The sequence below is a fragment of the Perissodus microlepis genome, chromosome 23, assembly GCF_051167445.1.
Source record: "Perissodus microlepis isolate ML-2025 ecotype Zambia chromosome 23, ASM5116744v1, whole genome shotgun sequence".
Classification (NCBI taxonomy): Eukaryota; Metazoa; Chordata; class Actinopteri; order Cichliformes; family Cichlidae; genus Perissodus; species Perissodus microlepis.
Genome location: NC_140482.1, coordinates 4966624 through 4984308, shown reverse-complemented (window position 1 = coordinate 4984308; position 17685 = coordinate 4966624). Strand labels below are relative to the sequence as shown.

Below are 17685 nucleotides of genomic sequence, written 5' to 3'. Positions count from 1 at the left end.
AGTGTGCCTGGGTACATGTGCACGATGCTCTGATCCTGCTTCTAAAGAGCAGTGATGTCAAACACAGTTGACACAGCAATCAATTACTGGCGTGGTGGGTGGTCTCTCTGTCTATCCATCTTTCCCTTCTCTATTTCCATCCTGCTCTCGCTGTGTTTGAATTTCACTTCATGTTGTATTTAAATATAGCTAGCATGCTGGGAAGGTTATCTGTGTCATGCAGTTAGTCATGGAATTGGTGTCTTTGTTTCATCCTTAATATACATAGCTGAAAAATATTAGGATGCTCATTCATACAGTCATGGTAAGTGTATATATACATATCAGTAAATAATAATAAAAAATCATCTTATGCTTAGAAGCTCTTAAAATGAGGTGAATAAATCTTCAGTGGAACTACAAACATGACATATGACACTATTATTTATTTATTTAACAAAAATTAAGCCAAAATGTAGAAGCAAATCAAAATGTAGAAGCAAAATGCAGAAGCCAAAGTGCAGAAGGATGTACTGTAGTACGCACACCATTACTACAGTTTGCAGCTCTGGAGAATTCAGGTTTGTTTTAACAAAGTGCCAAGAAGGAAAGAAGTCATCAGTGATCTTAGAGAAGCATCATAATAAAAGGTTATAAGGCAATTTCCAAACAATCCATAGTTCATCCTTCTACTGGTCGATGCTTCCAGGAGTGGACGTCCCATCAAATTCACCCCAAAGATCGTGCAATGCTCACGGAAACAGTTCCACAGCGTCTTCTCTCTCAAAAGAACATGACAGCATTGCTACCAGTTTATAAAGCTGCATCTGAACAAACCACAAGAATTCTGGAACAATGTTCTTTGGATGGACGAGACCAAAGTGTAGATGTTTGGCCATAATGCACAGCACCACATTTGGTGCACACAGGTCCACACTGGACCCGGGCACCTCGAAGTCATCGACTTGACCATGAACTGCTAGAATACCAAAATATTCTAGAGTCAAATGTGAGGCCATCTGTCTGACAGCTAAAGCACAGCAGAAAACCTATAACAGAATGGCTTAAAATCAAAAGAATGAAGGTGTTGTAATGGTCCAGTCAATGTCCAGACTGATAGGTCGCTGACACTGATGTTCTGCTCTCAAGGTGGAGGGATCTTGAGAGCAGAACATCGTCAGTCAGAACATCAATGAACTGAAACAGCACTGTAAAGAAGAGGGGGCCAGCACATTCTACACCATGTTTGAGATTGTTTTTTCTTTTTTTGACTTTATCAACTAGGGATTGAAGGTGACTTTTGACTTTTTTCTTTTTCTGTTTTTTTTTTTTTTTTTTAAAAAGCCGCAAAGGCCATCTTTCAAGGGCAGATGCAGGTTTTGCCACTAAAAGTCTGTTTGGTGCAGACTTGGGCGGTCCAGGCAGAACCAACCTGGAAATTTTTACATAATCAATGGGAAAAGCGAATGAGGGTTTATGCATGTTGTACTGCTTCTAAATTGATCTTGTTGACCCAAATATTCTTTCTAGCAAGGTCAACCACTTTTTAAAAGCAACACACAACAACAGTGTCATGCAGGAAACAGAATTACTCTGTTTTGATAATGGATCAAAGCCAACAACAGAATTTAGAATAAAATTAAATGAAATTAACTTCTCATCCATAATATTTGGTGTTGACTTTTTTTTCCTAAATACTGTCTAATAAGGGCTCTGTTGTGTAGTGGTCAACATCTTTACATTGCATGTAAGAAATCCGCAGTTTGACTCCAGTAGGAGACACCAACCAACCTCAAGAAGGGTTCAAGGTTTGGGGGAAAGAAGCAATGGGCACATCAGGAAGATGTAAAATCTTTGCCTCTTGGGAACTAAGGGATCAGCCAAAAGAAAGTTTAGTATATTAACATCTACACCAATGGTGAGCTAAATCTTTGGTTTGTTAACCAAGCCGTCCTGCTCGATTCTGGCATCTCCGGTATTCAATACTGATGTAAAAGTCCTGTTATAACTGATCATAAAAACAGCTGAATTTCTCACAAATTCCCCAAATCCCAGATCTTAATGAAAGAAACAGACTATAATGAATAAATAAAAATTTGTTACATAAGCACTCTTATTTCATCTACTGTACTATATTTAATGGTTTGGGGAATTCCCAGGAAGTGCTTTGGCAGATCGACTGGCTAAAAGTTTGAAAAGCCCAAGTGTTGGTTTATTTCAGGAAAGAGGCAATTAGTCTTTTTGTCCCCATTTCGTTTTCGGAGAGCATAAAAGACCCTTAATGATATTCATGGAGTCCAGCTTGCTTTGGTGCTTCTTGGCTGTAATATTGTCAGCAAGGATCAAAAGCACCTCGTAGTCCCATAATCCCTCTACGGAGTTTGGGGGACGTGGTTGCCAGAAAATACTTACATCAAAAGGAAATCGGAAACATTTCAGCATTTACTGGATGTTCAACTAACAAGTTAATAACCCAGAAATCCCTGAACATTGCGATAGATTTGCCACAAGAGGTTCATGCTGTTGCTGGATTCTTCAGTCTACTTGCCCGATTTGTAGACACAGCTCCAAATCACAACAACGGTCCCCTCAAGGTGCTTTATACTGTAAGGTAAAGGCCCTACAATAATGGAGGGAAAACCCCCAACAATCAGACGACCCCCTATGAGCAAGCACTTGGTGACAGTGGGAAGGGAAAACTCCCTTTTAACAGGAAGAAACGTCCAGCAGAACCAGGCTCATGGAGGGGCGGGGTCATCTGCTGCAACTGGTTGGAGATGACGGGGGGGAGACGTGACAAAAGACACACTGTGAAAGAGAGCCAGAGATGAATAATTACTAATGAATAAATGCAAAGAGAGTGAAAAGAAATGCTCAGTAGTCAGCTAGTGCTTCATGGGTGACTCAGCCTTAACAGCCGCCTTTGCTTTATCACTTCTTGGTTTGCACCCAGTTTTATGGCCGTCCTTTGGAGAATTTAGCTGGGCTTTCCTTTCCCGTATCCAGCGTGTGGATCAGAGAGAGAATGTGGAATCCATATCCTGGTGTGCTTTAAACAATTGGAGAAGCAGGTTCATTTAGCTTTGCTAACAATGTGCAGATGCTGGATAATAAAAGCTACAGGGTGTCATTACTGTTAGCGTAAAATCTAACAGTATATCAACCAGCCCGGCTTCAGAATGTGACTTTGAATGTGTGTTGTTCCTGTTTACTCTAGCCGCGCATGAATTATAAAGGCGCAGGGTGCCTGTTGTTTGCTTTGGAACCACTGAGCACCCCCCCTCCCGATTGCAGTGCCCTCTTTCTTCAAAATCTTTAGACAAATTGTACTGTTACGAAAACAAAAAGCAAACAGGCAGATTTGTTCCAGCTACACATGTTCAGCACTGGGCTCATCTTTGTTTTAAAGAGAAGTTATTGTCAAAGGTTGGCCCGAGTCGACGGTGCGAGCAAGTGATCAGAGCTGGCGACGTCCAGCATGTTAAAAAACAGCTAATGGCTTTGTTTAGACAAAGGCAGGTCTAATGTACATGCACATGGAGCAGTTTAGCAGGATTTCTTTATATGTATTTAGTATAAAACGCATAGTGAGCAGTCTTATGGTGTGGTCCAGCTATTAAACTACAATATATCTAAACGCCAGCCAGTCAGTCTCAGTGGATGGTACAGTGCGCCTCTGCTAGCTGCAGGACATCCTGTAAAGTGTGTCAAAGGCAGCCTTTAGTTAAACCAACAGCCATCTCTTTTCCAAACTCAGAAGATTCCTCAAGCCCGGAGGATCCGTGTTACATTTGCAAATATCAGCAAAGCTTTGCGGGCACACGCATATCAAAGTCAGCCCGCATGAGGGCACAGTATCGAACGGCACCATCAAGGACATCGTCTCGCTTTCCAACTTAACCGTTTGCATGTGTTTGTGTTTACGTGTGTGTGATAGCACTCAGATTTATCTGCATGCTTCCTCTGCATGTGTGTCCGCTGAGTGGTTTACAAGTGTATGAGAATGAAAGTAGGTTTGTTGAAGGCGCTCTCTGGAGAAATAAGTGCCACATACACACGCACGCTTCAAACACTGTCTTCAGTGTGTTTGTGTGTCCCACATACTGAGGGTATGAGGCGGTTCTCACTGGTGGAACTCTTACATGCTGGCCTGGGGGTAAACATTCCTTCATACTGCGTCTGCTGAAACACACACACTAACATTTCTAATTGACTATACAGAAGCTCATATATTCCAAACCCGTTCCTCTCAAGTTTTTTTGTGTGTGCGTGCACGTTGGTGTGTCTCTCTGTGTGTTGTCAACCAGTCAGCTCCTATTCAACTGATGTGCGGCCTTGAGGATTGCCCCTTCTTCCCACAATGCTTTGCTACAGGCTCACCCTACCACGAAGTGCAAAAAAAAAAAAAAAATAGAGTTGGAGAACTTGTTTAGGAGTTTCCCCACGGCAGGAACACGCACAGACACACACACAGATACACACAGAGTTAAAGAGGGTGTAATTTGTCTCACCCTTGGCTACACTTCCCCTATGTGTGCGCGCGTTGTTGTGTCAGCTGGAGTACTGTCAGTAGAGCCACTTTACTGGAAAAAAGACATCTTGTAGTTCATGCAAAGTATTAAATTTTGTATATTTTATGAATATGCGCAGCAGTCGTGTCTGCATACCACGCAGATACGGAGCTGTGCACATTCGCTTTGAATCTGTGAATCATTTTGGTCTCTAAGGTGCTGTTTCCAGATTATCTAAACCACTTCATTTGAAGGTAAACTCAAAGGGTTTGTGCACACAGCTGTGGCACGTATACTTCAAATTTCAACCAGGCAGTCAGCCATGAAACTGAGACAGTTTGGTCAGTCCTGTGCAGTAATGTGTCTGCTTGACCTCTTGGCTTCATATCACCTCTTTTAGTAGAGTAGACTAAAAAACATTATCAGTAAATTTCTGCAACAAAAAGGGTTTTAGTAGTCTTCATGTAACCCGTACAGTTTGCCTCACGGATCCTATAGCTAAAGGAACATGTTCACCCTTTATACAGTGTCATATGACACTGTTGGGAGGAGCAAAGACAGGTGGCTCTAGTCGTGTGTGGCTGTTTGCTGTCAATTTGTAGCAAAAATCCGGTAGAGCAGCATGTACTGGCTGCATGCATACATGGAAAATCCAGTATATGCATATGAGTCAAAGGCATCTGATCTCAAGCTGAACTAAAGGAGCAGCTCAGAGCTTTGATTCTTGTCACTTGTTTTGATTTTTCTCTCCATCTTGAGCTTGAGCCAGTGGATTTCTCACATAGAGGGTAAATGGCAGATGTCTATGCTTTTCCCAGCATTTTATTGCAATAAGCCAAACAGTCGAGCTTTTGTGGTTTTCCTGCACACACTTGCATCATGAAAAAAAAGCTTTGTTCATTGAAATTTAATGAGGGATGATCTGGCGTTATTGGGTTGTGATCTCAAAATAAAGATTAGCATTCACACATCTCTGGTGTTGGAGAACAGAGATGTGGTTTTTTTTCTTCTTTTACAGTCAGTCTCTGAGCACAGGACAGAAAATGAGCAGCTGAAATCTCATTTCTCTGCTGCCTGCCTGGCCTCGTGCCACGGCACAATGAGGAATTCAGTATTATGTGTGAACCTCTGTGTGTTTCAGCTGCCACTCCACACTGAGAGGAGTCAGTGGAGGTAGTTGAACCACTTGGGGGAGGTCACAGACCCACTCAATTGGATGTATGACTGAGAGGAGACAGTGAGACCTCTCTGCAGACAGGATGGAGAGGCTCTGCCTTCCGGCTGAGATGTGAATGTCAGGTGGTGCCATTTGCAGTGGAAAAAGCTCTGATCATCCAACTGTACTGGCACCAAACAAGCTGTTATCAACCAGCTGATAAACATACCGGAGCATTTAGCAGCTAAAGGGGCAGATCTTCTTCCAGCAACAAAACACAGATTAAAAGAGAAACTGCTGGAAACACATTTGAGTATCTTTCTCTGTGTATGCTGAATGTAGGAACAGGCAATACTTTGCACACGGGATTCCTGTGAAGCTGCATTAATACATCATTGTTAGCTTGTAAAATACCGGAGCCTCATTTGTTGAAATTACCGTGTAAGGCAGCTTCCTTCTTATAAGATTTGCAAGAGATCAGGCCTGTGCTATAGGATCTACTTGCAATAAAAGATGGATGTGCTTTAGATGTGCCAATGATAAATTGTCTATCTGATAACCAAGTTTTATTGAAAGTAGTTACCTTCCATAGTTGTCATGAACTTTTTTGTAAGATTTGGAAAGAGTTGTTTAACCCTTTGCTAACAACAACAACCAAACTGACTCCTCACTAGCTTTCAAAGAAGCTCTAAAATCTACCTTACCTACTGATTCTGTGCATTAATTTGCAAGGTTGCGTATTTTGAGGTTTTGCAGACACGTGACTGTTAACTTGTCCGCCACTTGGCTGTGTGACAATCATGGTGGCAGAGTCAAGTGAAAAAGGGCCAGACCACATGTGCATGGAGCGTCTGCCATCCACCAGTTGTGAGGGGAAAATGAGCATTCACTGACCAGTTGGCGAGTGTTTGCCAGGTTAATTGCAATTGCTGGATAGTCGATTGCTGAAGTTGATGGATGGACTGGTTCTTATCTAATGGTTTTCTGCTCTACTTGAGCATGAAAAGCACTTTATACAACATTTATAACACGCCCCACTCACACAGGCATTTCTATGCTTTCTATCTGACATTCACACACATTCATACTTGCGGTTCAGTATCTTGCCCACGGATATTTAGGTATGCAAGGCATTTAAACTGGGGACTGGAGCAGCGATGAAAGGAACCACCAACCTTATACCACCTAAGCTCCAGCCACTCCCAACTAGGTGTGTCCCAGTCACAAAAGGCTCGAGACTAGTCAGTGAACCACTGGCACCTATGTGTATCTGCGATCAGCTGGCAGAAATCCTACAACTGCTTTTGTTGCTTTCAGACTGCCACAGCTGCCCACAGTTTGCAAGGAATACATGCCTGGACTTGTCTATAAACTCTCACTTGTTACACGCTGGTTGCTATTGAAAGTGCAACAGATTAAAGATAAAAAGTGAAATATTTTCAGATGTGTTTGCGTTAGCACTTGGACCAACTTGTACTACTACTACTACTAGTATAGCAAATAGTGTTTTCAAACAAGTCTGCATAAACTACAGCAATTTCCTAGCAACCAAAGAAACCACAATGAGTTTTGTTGGTGCACCACCTTCTTTCCGGTTAGTTTTACCTAGCGACTGCTGACAAACTCCAGGAACGAACTCACCAGCCAGTCAGGGAATACACACTTTTTTTTTCATCGTGACCAGAGGTGACATTCAACACGCTGGACACCTGACATCACGCCAGAAACCTGATTAAATAATTAGCTCTTGGTTGATGTTCTATCAATTTCCATGGATGTTTTAAAGGAGGCTGTCCTCTGCCAATCTTTATTCAAATTTTCCTTTAACGTTTAACTTTATTGTAAAATTGCAGGAATTAAAACATGTATGTGATTCATTGGAAAAAAGAAATGCAAATAAAGAGGATGTTGTGTTTCCTCAAACCGTGTTGATGCTGCCGAGTGTTTGTGTTGTGGGTGTCCGTAGCTTAGGGAAGTAGGGTTGGCTATCATTCTTGGGGATGGTGGTTTTAATTCCTGCCCACATGTTGAAGCTGATAAGCAAGACACTAAATCCCCAGTTGTTTCCAGCATATGTTTAAATTGGAGAAAAAGTAAGTAATTTTAAACGAGTAATGTTCCAGATTCATTTTAATGATCTGAAAACTGTAATTAGTCTCTACTTTGTGTGGAAGGGTTGCGTGAATAAGAGAGTTAAGCTTGGTAAACTTTGTTTCGTACAGGATTAACTGTATGACTTTTTCTCCCCTAAGGAAAGTGTTTAAGATGCTTCCTGCTGCTTTCCGGCAGTTTCCTACACTCAGTGAAAATTTATCCTTACCTTCAGTAAAATGAAAAGCAGCTAAATTAAGGAGGTTGTGCATGGCCACGGGCTGCAAGAAGCTCCACTCTGTGGTTTTGTGATGTTTAGCATCTATAGAGTTAAGTATCTGTCTTTCTAGCTGCAGAGCTTGAACGTTCATTCTCTGAACCCCTGCTGTTTTATGGTGCCCTGGCATGATTTTCACCTCGCCATCAGTTTGAGGTGTATTTGTCCAAATTAATGTAAGCCCTCTTAGAGATTCAGTGTCTTAATACGAGTGTCTTATCCAACATTAGATTAGTAGTTGTTTGAGCTGTAAACGTGATATCAAAAGCACATCTGTTCAGTGTCAGCCCGCATTTTCCCTCCGTCCTGGGAGAAGTGCGGTGTGTTGACAGAAGGAGGGAATGGCTCAAGTGGTCCCCCGTTCATATCTGCTTTTCCCGTCTCTCTCTCTCTCTCACACACACACACACACACACACACACACACACACACACACACACACACACACACACACACACACACACACACCTGCACGCTCCAGCGTAACAAGGGCGACTCACATGCCTCTGGTTGTTTTGACATCATAGAAACACTCCCGTTCGGTAAAACTGCTGAATCTGCTCTGGTTGAGAGTTTAACGCCACTGCCCAGCTTAATGGCACAGTCACCGCCAAACTTCCCCAGCTAACCTCCGCTAGTCACCGCGGCTTTATCGTGGCTCACGGCCCACCTGTAAATGAGCCGAAGCAGGAAACGGTGACCAGACGCATTCCAGTTAAAGCCCAGCTCATCGAAAGAACAACACGCAGCACTTCTGAGCTCCAATGAAACCTCTGCTGATGGCTGCACTTCCTTGTTTGAGCAAAGCTTCACTTTAATGGATTCTCGGATACATTTTCACAAACTGAAAACTTTGTCTGTAACAGCCTGTAACACTATATGCGTGTGCTTGTGCGTTAACTGGAGGTGAAACTCTGAGCTGGCTCCCACCTGATTCCTCGACATCACACATATAACGTTAAGTCTAAACTTAGACACAGGAGCCACCTTAAGAGAGGGACTTAAAGCCATATTACAGTTTAAGATGTGAGAACAACATTTACAGCATATTGTATCTCTTAAGTCTTTTTTTGTGCTCATGTTTTTGGTCTCCGCATTCTCCTGTCGCAAATCAAGATCTAAGGCTCCTTTATTTGTATTGTACAATAAATTATACAGGAAACTGCTGCTCAAAAACAGGATCTCCTCATAGTATAGATAAAAATAGAAGAAATTTATAAGAAGGTAGATAAAAAATGTAAATATTATAAAAAATGCTCTGAAGTCTAGTCATGTGTGTTCTTAATGTCCTGTATCAGCAGTGAGTGAGTCCTTAAAGATGTTTGTTGCTTTCTGAAAGCAGCAGGATGTGAAGATTTCAGGGCAGGTAGGAGAAATGTCTGATCCTTTACTGGGAAATTGTTCGGTCAGTTCTAGAGATGACCGATCGGCTGGCCAGATACCGTAATTGTTCGGTTTGCAGCATTCTGCTGGATTCTCCTCACTGTGAGTGAAGACACAAAGTTAGTCAAAGCAAACTGCAAAGGGGGGACCACGAAAACATCCGTAACAGACCTAATCAGACCTTTCAGTTACTGTCACCTGGCTAGAACTAAAGCTATGTACAGCCACTGAGTAAGAGCCTCGTTATGAGCAAAGGGCCCAAGCAGTTATCTGTGTCTGGGCTTGACTGTCATGTTCCTTGATCTGTTCCTGGGGAGGTTTTTTAGTACGGTGGTCATTCGTCCCACTGAAGGATACTGCTGTCCCACAGCTCCTGGTCTCAGTGAATTTACTTTAATGTTATGGCTGATAGCTCTACTAATAAAAATGAATCAATTTATTCATATTAAAATCAGTTGTTAGTTTCATGTGAGCTGAAAAATAACAATTGATGTGTAAAATTAAAAAAACAGCACTTAGTGGTTAGTGAATCTGTCACCGTTGCTCTCACTGAAATCCAAAGAGTAACTTCTCGATGTGAACACATGCTGTGTGATGAAAGCAGTTTGTTGTGTTATTGACAATGACCTATTTTTCCTCGCTCTGCCTCCCAGATCCACACACTAATGGAGCCATTTTCTTCTTCTTAAAGCTTGTTTTACACAATTTTCTTCCCTGCTTAACTCTGCAGAATGCAGGATAACAGAAAGGAGCAATTTAGGCTGCCAGTCAGACTCAGCTTTGAGGACATGACTTCAGGTCAGAAGCGTAAAAAGCCTCTTTAACATGAAATCTATTTTTTCTTTGCTCTTCTTGCATTGAAACAAACTGCAGGATGACTGTGAATTGATGCTCAGTTTCATGCACACTGCATCGGTTTTCCATATTTAAAGCTTTTTCATAGTTGGAAAACTGTTGTTGGGCAATTTTTGTCATGTGGGGGAGACGACACGTAGAGTAAGTGGTTTAACCAGAGTGTTTTAAGACTATTGGTTAAATTAGTTTGCATTACTTATATAGTCAGCGGAGTAGGAAACTGATATCCCCTCAGCCCTGTGATGGACTTGTGAACCCCGCCTTTAGCTCTCTGCCAGCTTGGATAGGCTTCAGTACCTCCAAGGGGAAACTAAGTTTGAATAGTGGGTAAGAAAATAGATGGATGGCTGGGTGTTTCCTTAGCTGAAGCACGAGTTTCAGCCAGGTTTTAGAAGTCTGAGGAAATCTTAATTGTTGCAGTAAATGAAAGAAATCTGTCAGCGTGGCTCTGTGGGCTTAAACAGAAAAAGCTGTAAAACTAATGAAAATAAGGCTACAAGTCCAAAATATGTGCTTCATATTTTCGAAAGGCGTTCATTGGGCCAGATTGGTGTCTTTTGTAGTCCGATTGTGACTCCTGGGCCTTAAGTTCGATATTCCCGCTTTACGGTTTGGGTGTGTTGAGGCGCATCCATTAGATAATAAAAACTGAAGAGTTTGAAGTTTGGAGGTCGGGTTTCTAACTTGCCGTCGTGGTCCTGAGCCATCTTTGCAGTGTGGCGGCATGCTTTCTCCTTGGTATCTGTGCCATTGGCATGGGTGATTGTTCTAGGTGTGCTATTATTTTTAGGTGTTTGGCACATGATGGGGTGCTTTGTCAGAGTACTGGCCAGTGAAATGCCACAAACAAACATTTCACTGTGGATCAATATCATCCACTATATCTGTCAGTGGTGTTAATGTTGTGGCTGCTCAGTGTATACCTACTGCGTTTCAAGCCTTGTGTCACAAGCTGCTGTACAGTATCAGAGCCCCTGAACTGGCGACGAGTGGTCATGTTACTCGACTAAATAAGGCAACATTTCGGTGTGGGAGAGAGCGTGGAGCGTGGCTAATTGGCAGAGGAGCTTCACACGTTCTCATTGATCAAAGTGTGTGTGTGTGTGTTTCACACCAGATGGTGACAGTGCATGAGTCAGTGTGTGTGTGCGTATGACGTCCAGCTGACATCATGCAAACCAACTCCTTTGCCAAACACACCCAAGCCCATGCACTTGATTTCTAACATTTTTGGCTGCGTGTTTGTGTGTCTGTGTGTGTGGTATAGTGGCATCTATTGGTATGCTGGCACACTTTGGGATGTATCAGGAACTACTTTTATATACTGTGTGTGTGTGTGTGTGTGTGTGTGTGTGTGTGTGTGTGTGTGTGTGTGTGTGTGTGTGTGTGTGTGTGTGATTTCTCACGGTTAAGCAGGTGGAAATCTTGTTGTGTGTTTCCTGTTCACTGACGCGTAAAGGTGCAATCTGGATGCCTGACTGAGAGGACCTGCCTCCCCACCTACACACACACTATTAATGCTTTGATACCCACCTCATCTCACACAGTTAACGGTGTTATTTCTGCTCTATTTCTGTCATCTGGCTCAGTCACCTAACTCTATTTAAGGAAGAAATCACCTAAAGGAGAAAAAAAAGGAGGATTCACTTTGCATGTGTCTGGTGATGTCAGACTGTTAATGTGACCTAGGATTGACTGATGAAAGCAATACCCGGCTGGGTTGGGAATAATGTCTCTCGAGGCAGCACAGTAACTCAATTTCTGGCATTATCATCGAGGAGCTGTTCAGCCGTCAGGGTTCTGATTCTCTTCTTAAAAGAAGTGCTCATTTCAACCCTGCTGACAACGAGGATAATTAAAAACTCCACGTAGCCAGTCTCCTGCTGTAGATTTTGTATGTGTATACTTAGATGTATGTTATGTGGTCATGGCCATTAATCTGCCGCCTTCTAGGCTGTTTGCCGGTAAACTTAATTGCCATTCTAAGTCTGACCACTTAATTATGCCAGTTGCACCATCTGGGCTTGAGGCTTCTTTTCAGTCGACCATACTTTATGTATCGAGTTTAAAACAAGGACAGGATATTTTTTTATATAACAAGAAGCACAAACCTCTGCCAAGTCAGCTCACTGTCCGGACAGCATTTACTTTAAAGGCAATAGTATTGTGTTTTCAGTTTTAAATAGCTCTGTTATCACTTTGACGATGTATACCACATCACATCTCTAAGTTTTGAGGCTTTTTTTGTCAGTTTTCAGGTAATAAATCATGAAGTTGACCTTTAAGACCTTGGTGGATGGATGCCAAATTTTAATGGATTATTAACGTGGTCCCATTTTACACCAAGTTTTATCAGAATTCAGTAAAACCTTCTCGAGCTATCCCGTTTACAGACAGAATGATAAACATGCAAATGCTACTAAAAACATAATCTCACCAGGGTGTATCAAAAAGAATCATCCAATTTCAAGAAGCTATATTTTTTAAAGTAATGGACATAGAAGCTTGCGTATATTTTAAAATGCATATCTACAGTTTTAGGATGTTTAACGCCATAATGTTGTGTTTCCATCATTACCTGAATGAATGGCTGCGAAATTAAAGCACTTTGAAATCTGATGATTCTTTTCGATACACCCTTGATTTCAAAGTATTACGTGCCTGTCTTTGCCCTCCTTGGGAGGTTTTTCACTTCTTGCTTACATACGGGATTAAGAGAAGTTATCTATGTCTTAGTAGGCAGCTTCTTTTTGATTGTTGTCAAGTTTGGAGCTTGACATTCAGTGTGTCCCTATGTTGACTTTACGGCTATATTCTTTAGTTAAGTACTTTATTTTTGTCTTTTTATTGGTAGCCACACTTGCCAATGAGGCTTGGCTTAGATTTGGTTTATCAGACCAATATAAAGTTCCTGTTAAAGCCCACTTAGTAGTTGCCATCAGATTTGGTAGAGGTGTTTTTTATGCAAATAGCAACGGCTTTCCAACGCGACTCAGGCAACGATATTGGACAAAAAGGCCTGCCAGACGCTCCAGGCAATCTGAAAAATGCTGCATGCTGTTGAAATCAAGAGCTCTGTGCAGGCCAGTCAGGTTTATCTATTTCTTTATGGGCTAGGCTTTTGTTCAGGTTGAATGATGCTTGGATGGAACTTCACATTTGCAGTTGGTTATTTCTTATAGTCTGCTGCCATAAAGCTGTGGGTCTTTCCTCGTGCATTTCCTGAGGTTAAATTGAAAGCATGGCAGTTCAAACTGATAAAAATTAATTGGGTAAAAAGTACTGCAAATGAGTTTAAAACCCAAAAGGACCAGAGTTATCAGACCACCCAACCTCATTTAAAGTTTTCTATTCCGTACTGACACCCAGTTTAATTTTCTGCTGCCTCGCTTTTTCACCACAGAGCCGAACTTCACGCTGACCCTCGTGGCTGAAGTCAACCCCCAGACGACAGCTGAGCCAACAGAACTCGCCTGTCGCGTCACCAACATTGCCAACTTGCCTCTTGGAGGCCGACTGGGCGTCAGCTGGGAGCACACATCGCTTCCTGGTATGTTTAATTCAGATTTACTTTAGAGAAGTTTTTCCACAGAATCACTCAATTTTAAAATTGTTCTGATACCGGCAGGGTTAGGGGACGATCCTCAGACCTCACATCCCATTGGTTCCTTGGATGCTAATGGCAACCTGCTGCCGGGGTCGATTTATATGGAAAGGATGAAGAGCGGTGCGTTAACGCTGAGCAGAGTCCAGCCCAACACGTTCAAGCTGCGAATCCTCCGCACACAGGTACAGTTTTTCATGCTGTGCAGCTAAACGTTGCCCTGCAATAATTTTAAAGTCTTATTGGATTCCTGAAAACGACGAAGTGCTATGAGGCTAAATTGTGGTTAAATGAGTATAAAGTGATGGAAAGAGTAAATGGCAGTCAGGTGTCGATAAAGGAACTTGGAGGCATTAATGGGCATTCATTTTCGCTCTGCAGGAGATCGACATGGGCCAGTATGTTTGCAGTGTGTCTGCTTGGAGCGTCAACAGCCAGGGAGACATGGTGAAGACCTCTGAGAACAGAAGCTCGCCGCTGACTGTTCAATGGGACGCCAAGCGTAAGAAAGCTTTTATTATGACTTAGATTCTTGATTCACTGGCATTAGTAATCAGAAAAAGCATGTAGATCTTTATTCTTTCTAGCTTTTATCTGCTGGTCAACGGGGCTAATATCATTATTTTTAATTAAAAGAATGTGGAGAAATTGCTGTGCAGCATCTATTACAAACTTAACTTCAGTAAACAAGTATATATACCTGCCATTCTTCCTGAGGCTGTATGCAAGTCAAAAGAATCATAAACCGTTGTGATATAGTCGAGGCTTACCAGCCTCAAAATTATTACAACAAATGACCTTTTAATTCAGTGTGACTTACCAAAAAAAATATGAAAGTAGCAGAAACGAGTTTCTTTTCTGTAACTGAGACTTCCACTTTTGTGGATTTGATTCTGTGTCACATGCAGATTAAAAAAAACTGAGCTTTGTATCAGTGTTTTGGCAAAATTAACAGTATACCTGCCTGTGTGCATACACAAATGTGCCCGGTCAGTGACGTACTTAATGAGGTATTTTTGGAAGAAATACAGAAAATCCAAACTCAGATTCGTGATTCAGAAAACTACTCATGCACTGCCAGGCTGCCACAGTAGCTTCACTGCTGAGTTTCATGAATAAATGTTAATGTGTCCATATCGTTTATAGACTTTACAGAAGAATCCCACAACAGACCTCCTTTTGTCTCAGCTTCACTGTCACAGTGTGTGCACACACACACACACACACACACACACACACACACACACACACACACACACACACACACACACACACACACAGACATTCACTTCCTCCCTATTTGAGATCTACATGTTGAACTTGGTGACCATAATTTAGCTGATTGGGCTGTGATGTAATTGCAGTGTGCTGCGCGTGTATGTGTGTATGGGTCTGCTTTGAATGAGTCACAGTTCATAGTCTGAGTACTTATCACTTCCCGTTGACCCCTGTCGGGGACTTCCCCCTGTCTGTGATGGTTTGAATGACGCTCTTCTTAGAACTTGAACGGCCGCTTCTATTTCCAGGTCCGATTGTGAATGTGGTGGCTAAACGCATCCGTGAGGCATCAGTAGGAGGCTCTACCTTTGAAATGGGCTGCAGTGTCACCACTCAGAACATTGGTGATGCGGGGTACTCTGTGCTCATCCAGTCTCAGGACAGCTTGGATAGCACCGTGAGGACCATCATGACCCTCAGCCCGGACAATGTCGTACAGCACGGAGGAGCCACAGACCCAAACAGGAGGTACACATGAACACATTTAAGTAACAAACTTCAGTTTCTTGTTTTATATTGAGACATATAAAACAATTTTTTTTGACTGCTTACTCAGAGACAATCTGGTTCTGACCAAGTCGGGTGCGGCAGAGTTTCGGTTTCGCCTGGCAGGCGTCCAGCTGTCCGACAGAGGTTACTACTGGTGTGACGTCACTGCATGGACAAAACAGCAGCCGGGACAGGCTTGGACTAAAGCCAGCAGCTCAGAATCAAATAAAATCAGGATAAACTTCCTGGAAAATGGTGAGTTTGTGCTTACAGACAGTAGGTTTAGTATTTGACCGAAATTTCCACCCTCCTCTATCATAGCAGTGACTGAAGTGGTTTTCTGACAATCTCCCCTTCAAGGTTGCGTCATTGGGCAGCCTGCAACACTTTTACAATGGCTGCTGGTTTTAGGTTTCTCTTGTTCTAACCCTTGTACTGTATGTCTGCGATGCGCACTGCATGTCCAAAGTTGTTTTCTCTTTAGAGAAGAGGCTAAAGTAATATGGAGCCAAATCTGGCGAGTAGACAATGTGGTTAGGCTATGAAAGGCATTTATATAAATTATATAGCCTGTTTTTAAACATTACAGTCAACATGCTTTACACGATCAAATCCAAGAACAAAAATGAAATAATAACTTCTTAAGTTAATCAGTGTAGCTAGATGTAGCTAAAGGCAAAATATGGTTAGCAAAACTAAGGTTGTCAACCATCATTATACCAAGATTTTTCACATAGGTTGAAGTCTTCAGTGCCCCAGCAAAAAAAAAAAGATGCAACCGCACATTTTTGATTCCTATATAAACCGAATTGAAGGAAATTTGTGTAGGTCTCCACTTTTTCAAGAGACAAATGTAATGAATCAATAGGAATCATTTAGTAGAGAGCCAGATAGATCAGGGTATCATCTGCATAGATATGTTAACCTGCCTTGTATGCCTGAAAGTATCACTAAAAGATCAAACAAAAGGGGACCAAGGATTGATCCCTGCTGGACTCCACATGGCATTACGGTTTTCTCTGATTCATAAGCATCAATGGAGACAGAATAAATAATCCCTACCTTGAGAGTATGTGACTGAAGGGGCTCAAGGCGGCTGTTAAAACTTAGCAGCAGAGTTTCATTTCAGTCACCCTGGAGGACGTCACTGTGTGTATGCTGAGGAGGCCTGAGTTTATGCTTTGAGATAAACTTTACATGTGAATTTAGAGTCGAAAAAACACTAAAGAACCAGCAGCTGCTCCTCTGTTTAGCACAGGATGTTCATGTTAAACTTCCACCCTAATTGCGCCCTTTTACTCGTAGGTGGGTTTTTCTCACTTGTGTTGCTCCTAAGGCTATATTTGTTTTGTAAGACACCATCTCATTTAATGAAATCTCCTAAAAGCAGCCTTTATGCAAAGTGCATAATTTAATGCTAAATGGTGATAAAATATTTTCCAAGCACTGTAGTGAAATTCATCAATAATATAGAGCCGTTGTCTAGTCTTTCGATCACTTATTCACTTTCATAACAGTGGGAACAAATACCAGCGAATAAATTAATATTAAGGCTTTGCAATTATCCTGGAAATCTCAAAGTAGCTGTCTATTTATAGAAATGTGTAAGCATCCGTGTTCTGTACATCCCTCTACACAAAATAAATACACATCCTCCTCCCACACAGTGTTAATAATGAGCAACATAAATTCCCTAAAAATGTGCAGTGATAAAGATACTCTCTCACACACACAGATACACACCTTAAGCCCTTTGACGCCCACCACAGCCACTGGCCTACTTAACTTTCTTTGATCTGGGAAGTGGGAGACAGGAGGAGAAACAGGAGCGTCAGAAAGGGAAGGAGGGAGGCAACAAGGAAGACAACGCGAGAGAGGTGGTAAAGTGGACTGAGGAGGAGGAAAGTGCAATGGGTGAGGCAGAGAAATAGAAATGGAAACAATGTGGAGAGCAGCTGAGGCAGTATCAGGGCTGGCTGGGGGGTTGGCGTGGAGGTATGCATCACCAGAAGAAGGAAAGTTGTCAAAAAGAGGATGAAGGGAAGATGAAAGTCAACAATAA

At 42.1% G+C, this 17685-nt stretch overlaps 1 protein-coding gene across 2 annotated transcripts in view; it reads left to right on the top strand.

Moving 5' to 3' along the window:
* The window catches only part of ptgfrnb (prostaglandin F2 receptor inhibitor b), a 79389-nt gene that overhangs the window by 26923 nt on the left and 34781 nt on the right, over positions 1–17685 (top strand). For both annotated transcript variants that reach the window (XM_084922670.1, XM_084922671.1), the window contains exons 6-10: positions 13656–13802; positions 13881–14041; positions 14238–14358; positions 15383–15602; positions 15691–15878. In XM_084922670.1, coding sequence (XP_084778796.1) covers positions 13656–13802; positions 13881–14041; positions 14238–14358; positions 15383–15602; positions 15691–15878 — 837 coding nt within the window. The remainder of the gene's footprint in view (positions 1–13655; positions 13803–13880; positions 14042–14237; positions 14359–15382; positions 15603–15690; positions 15879–17685) is intronic.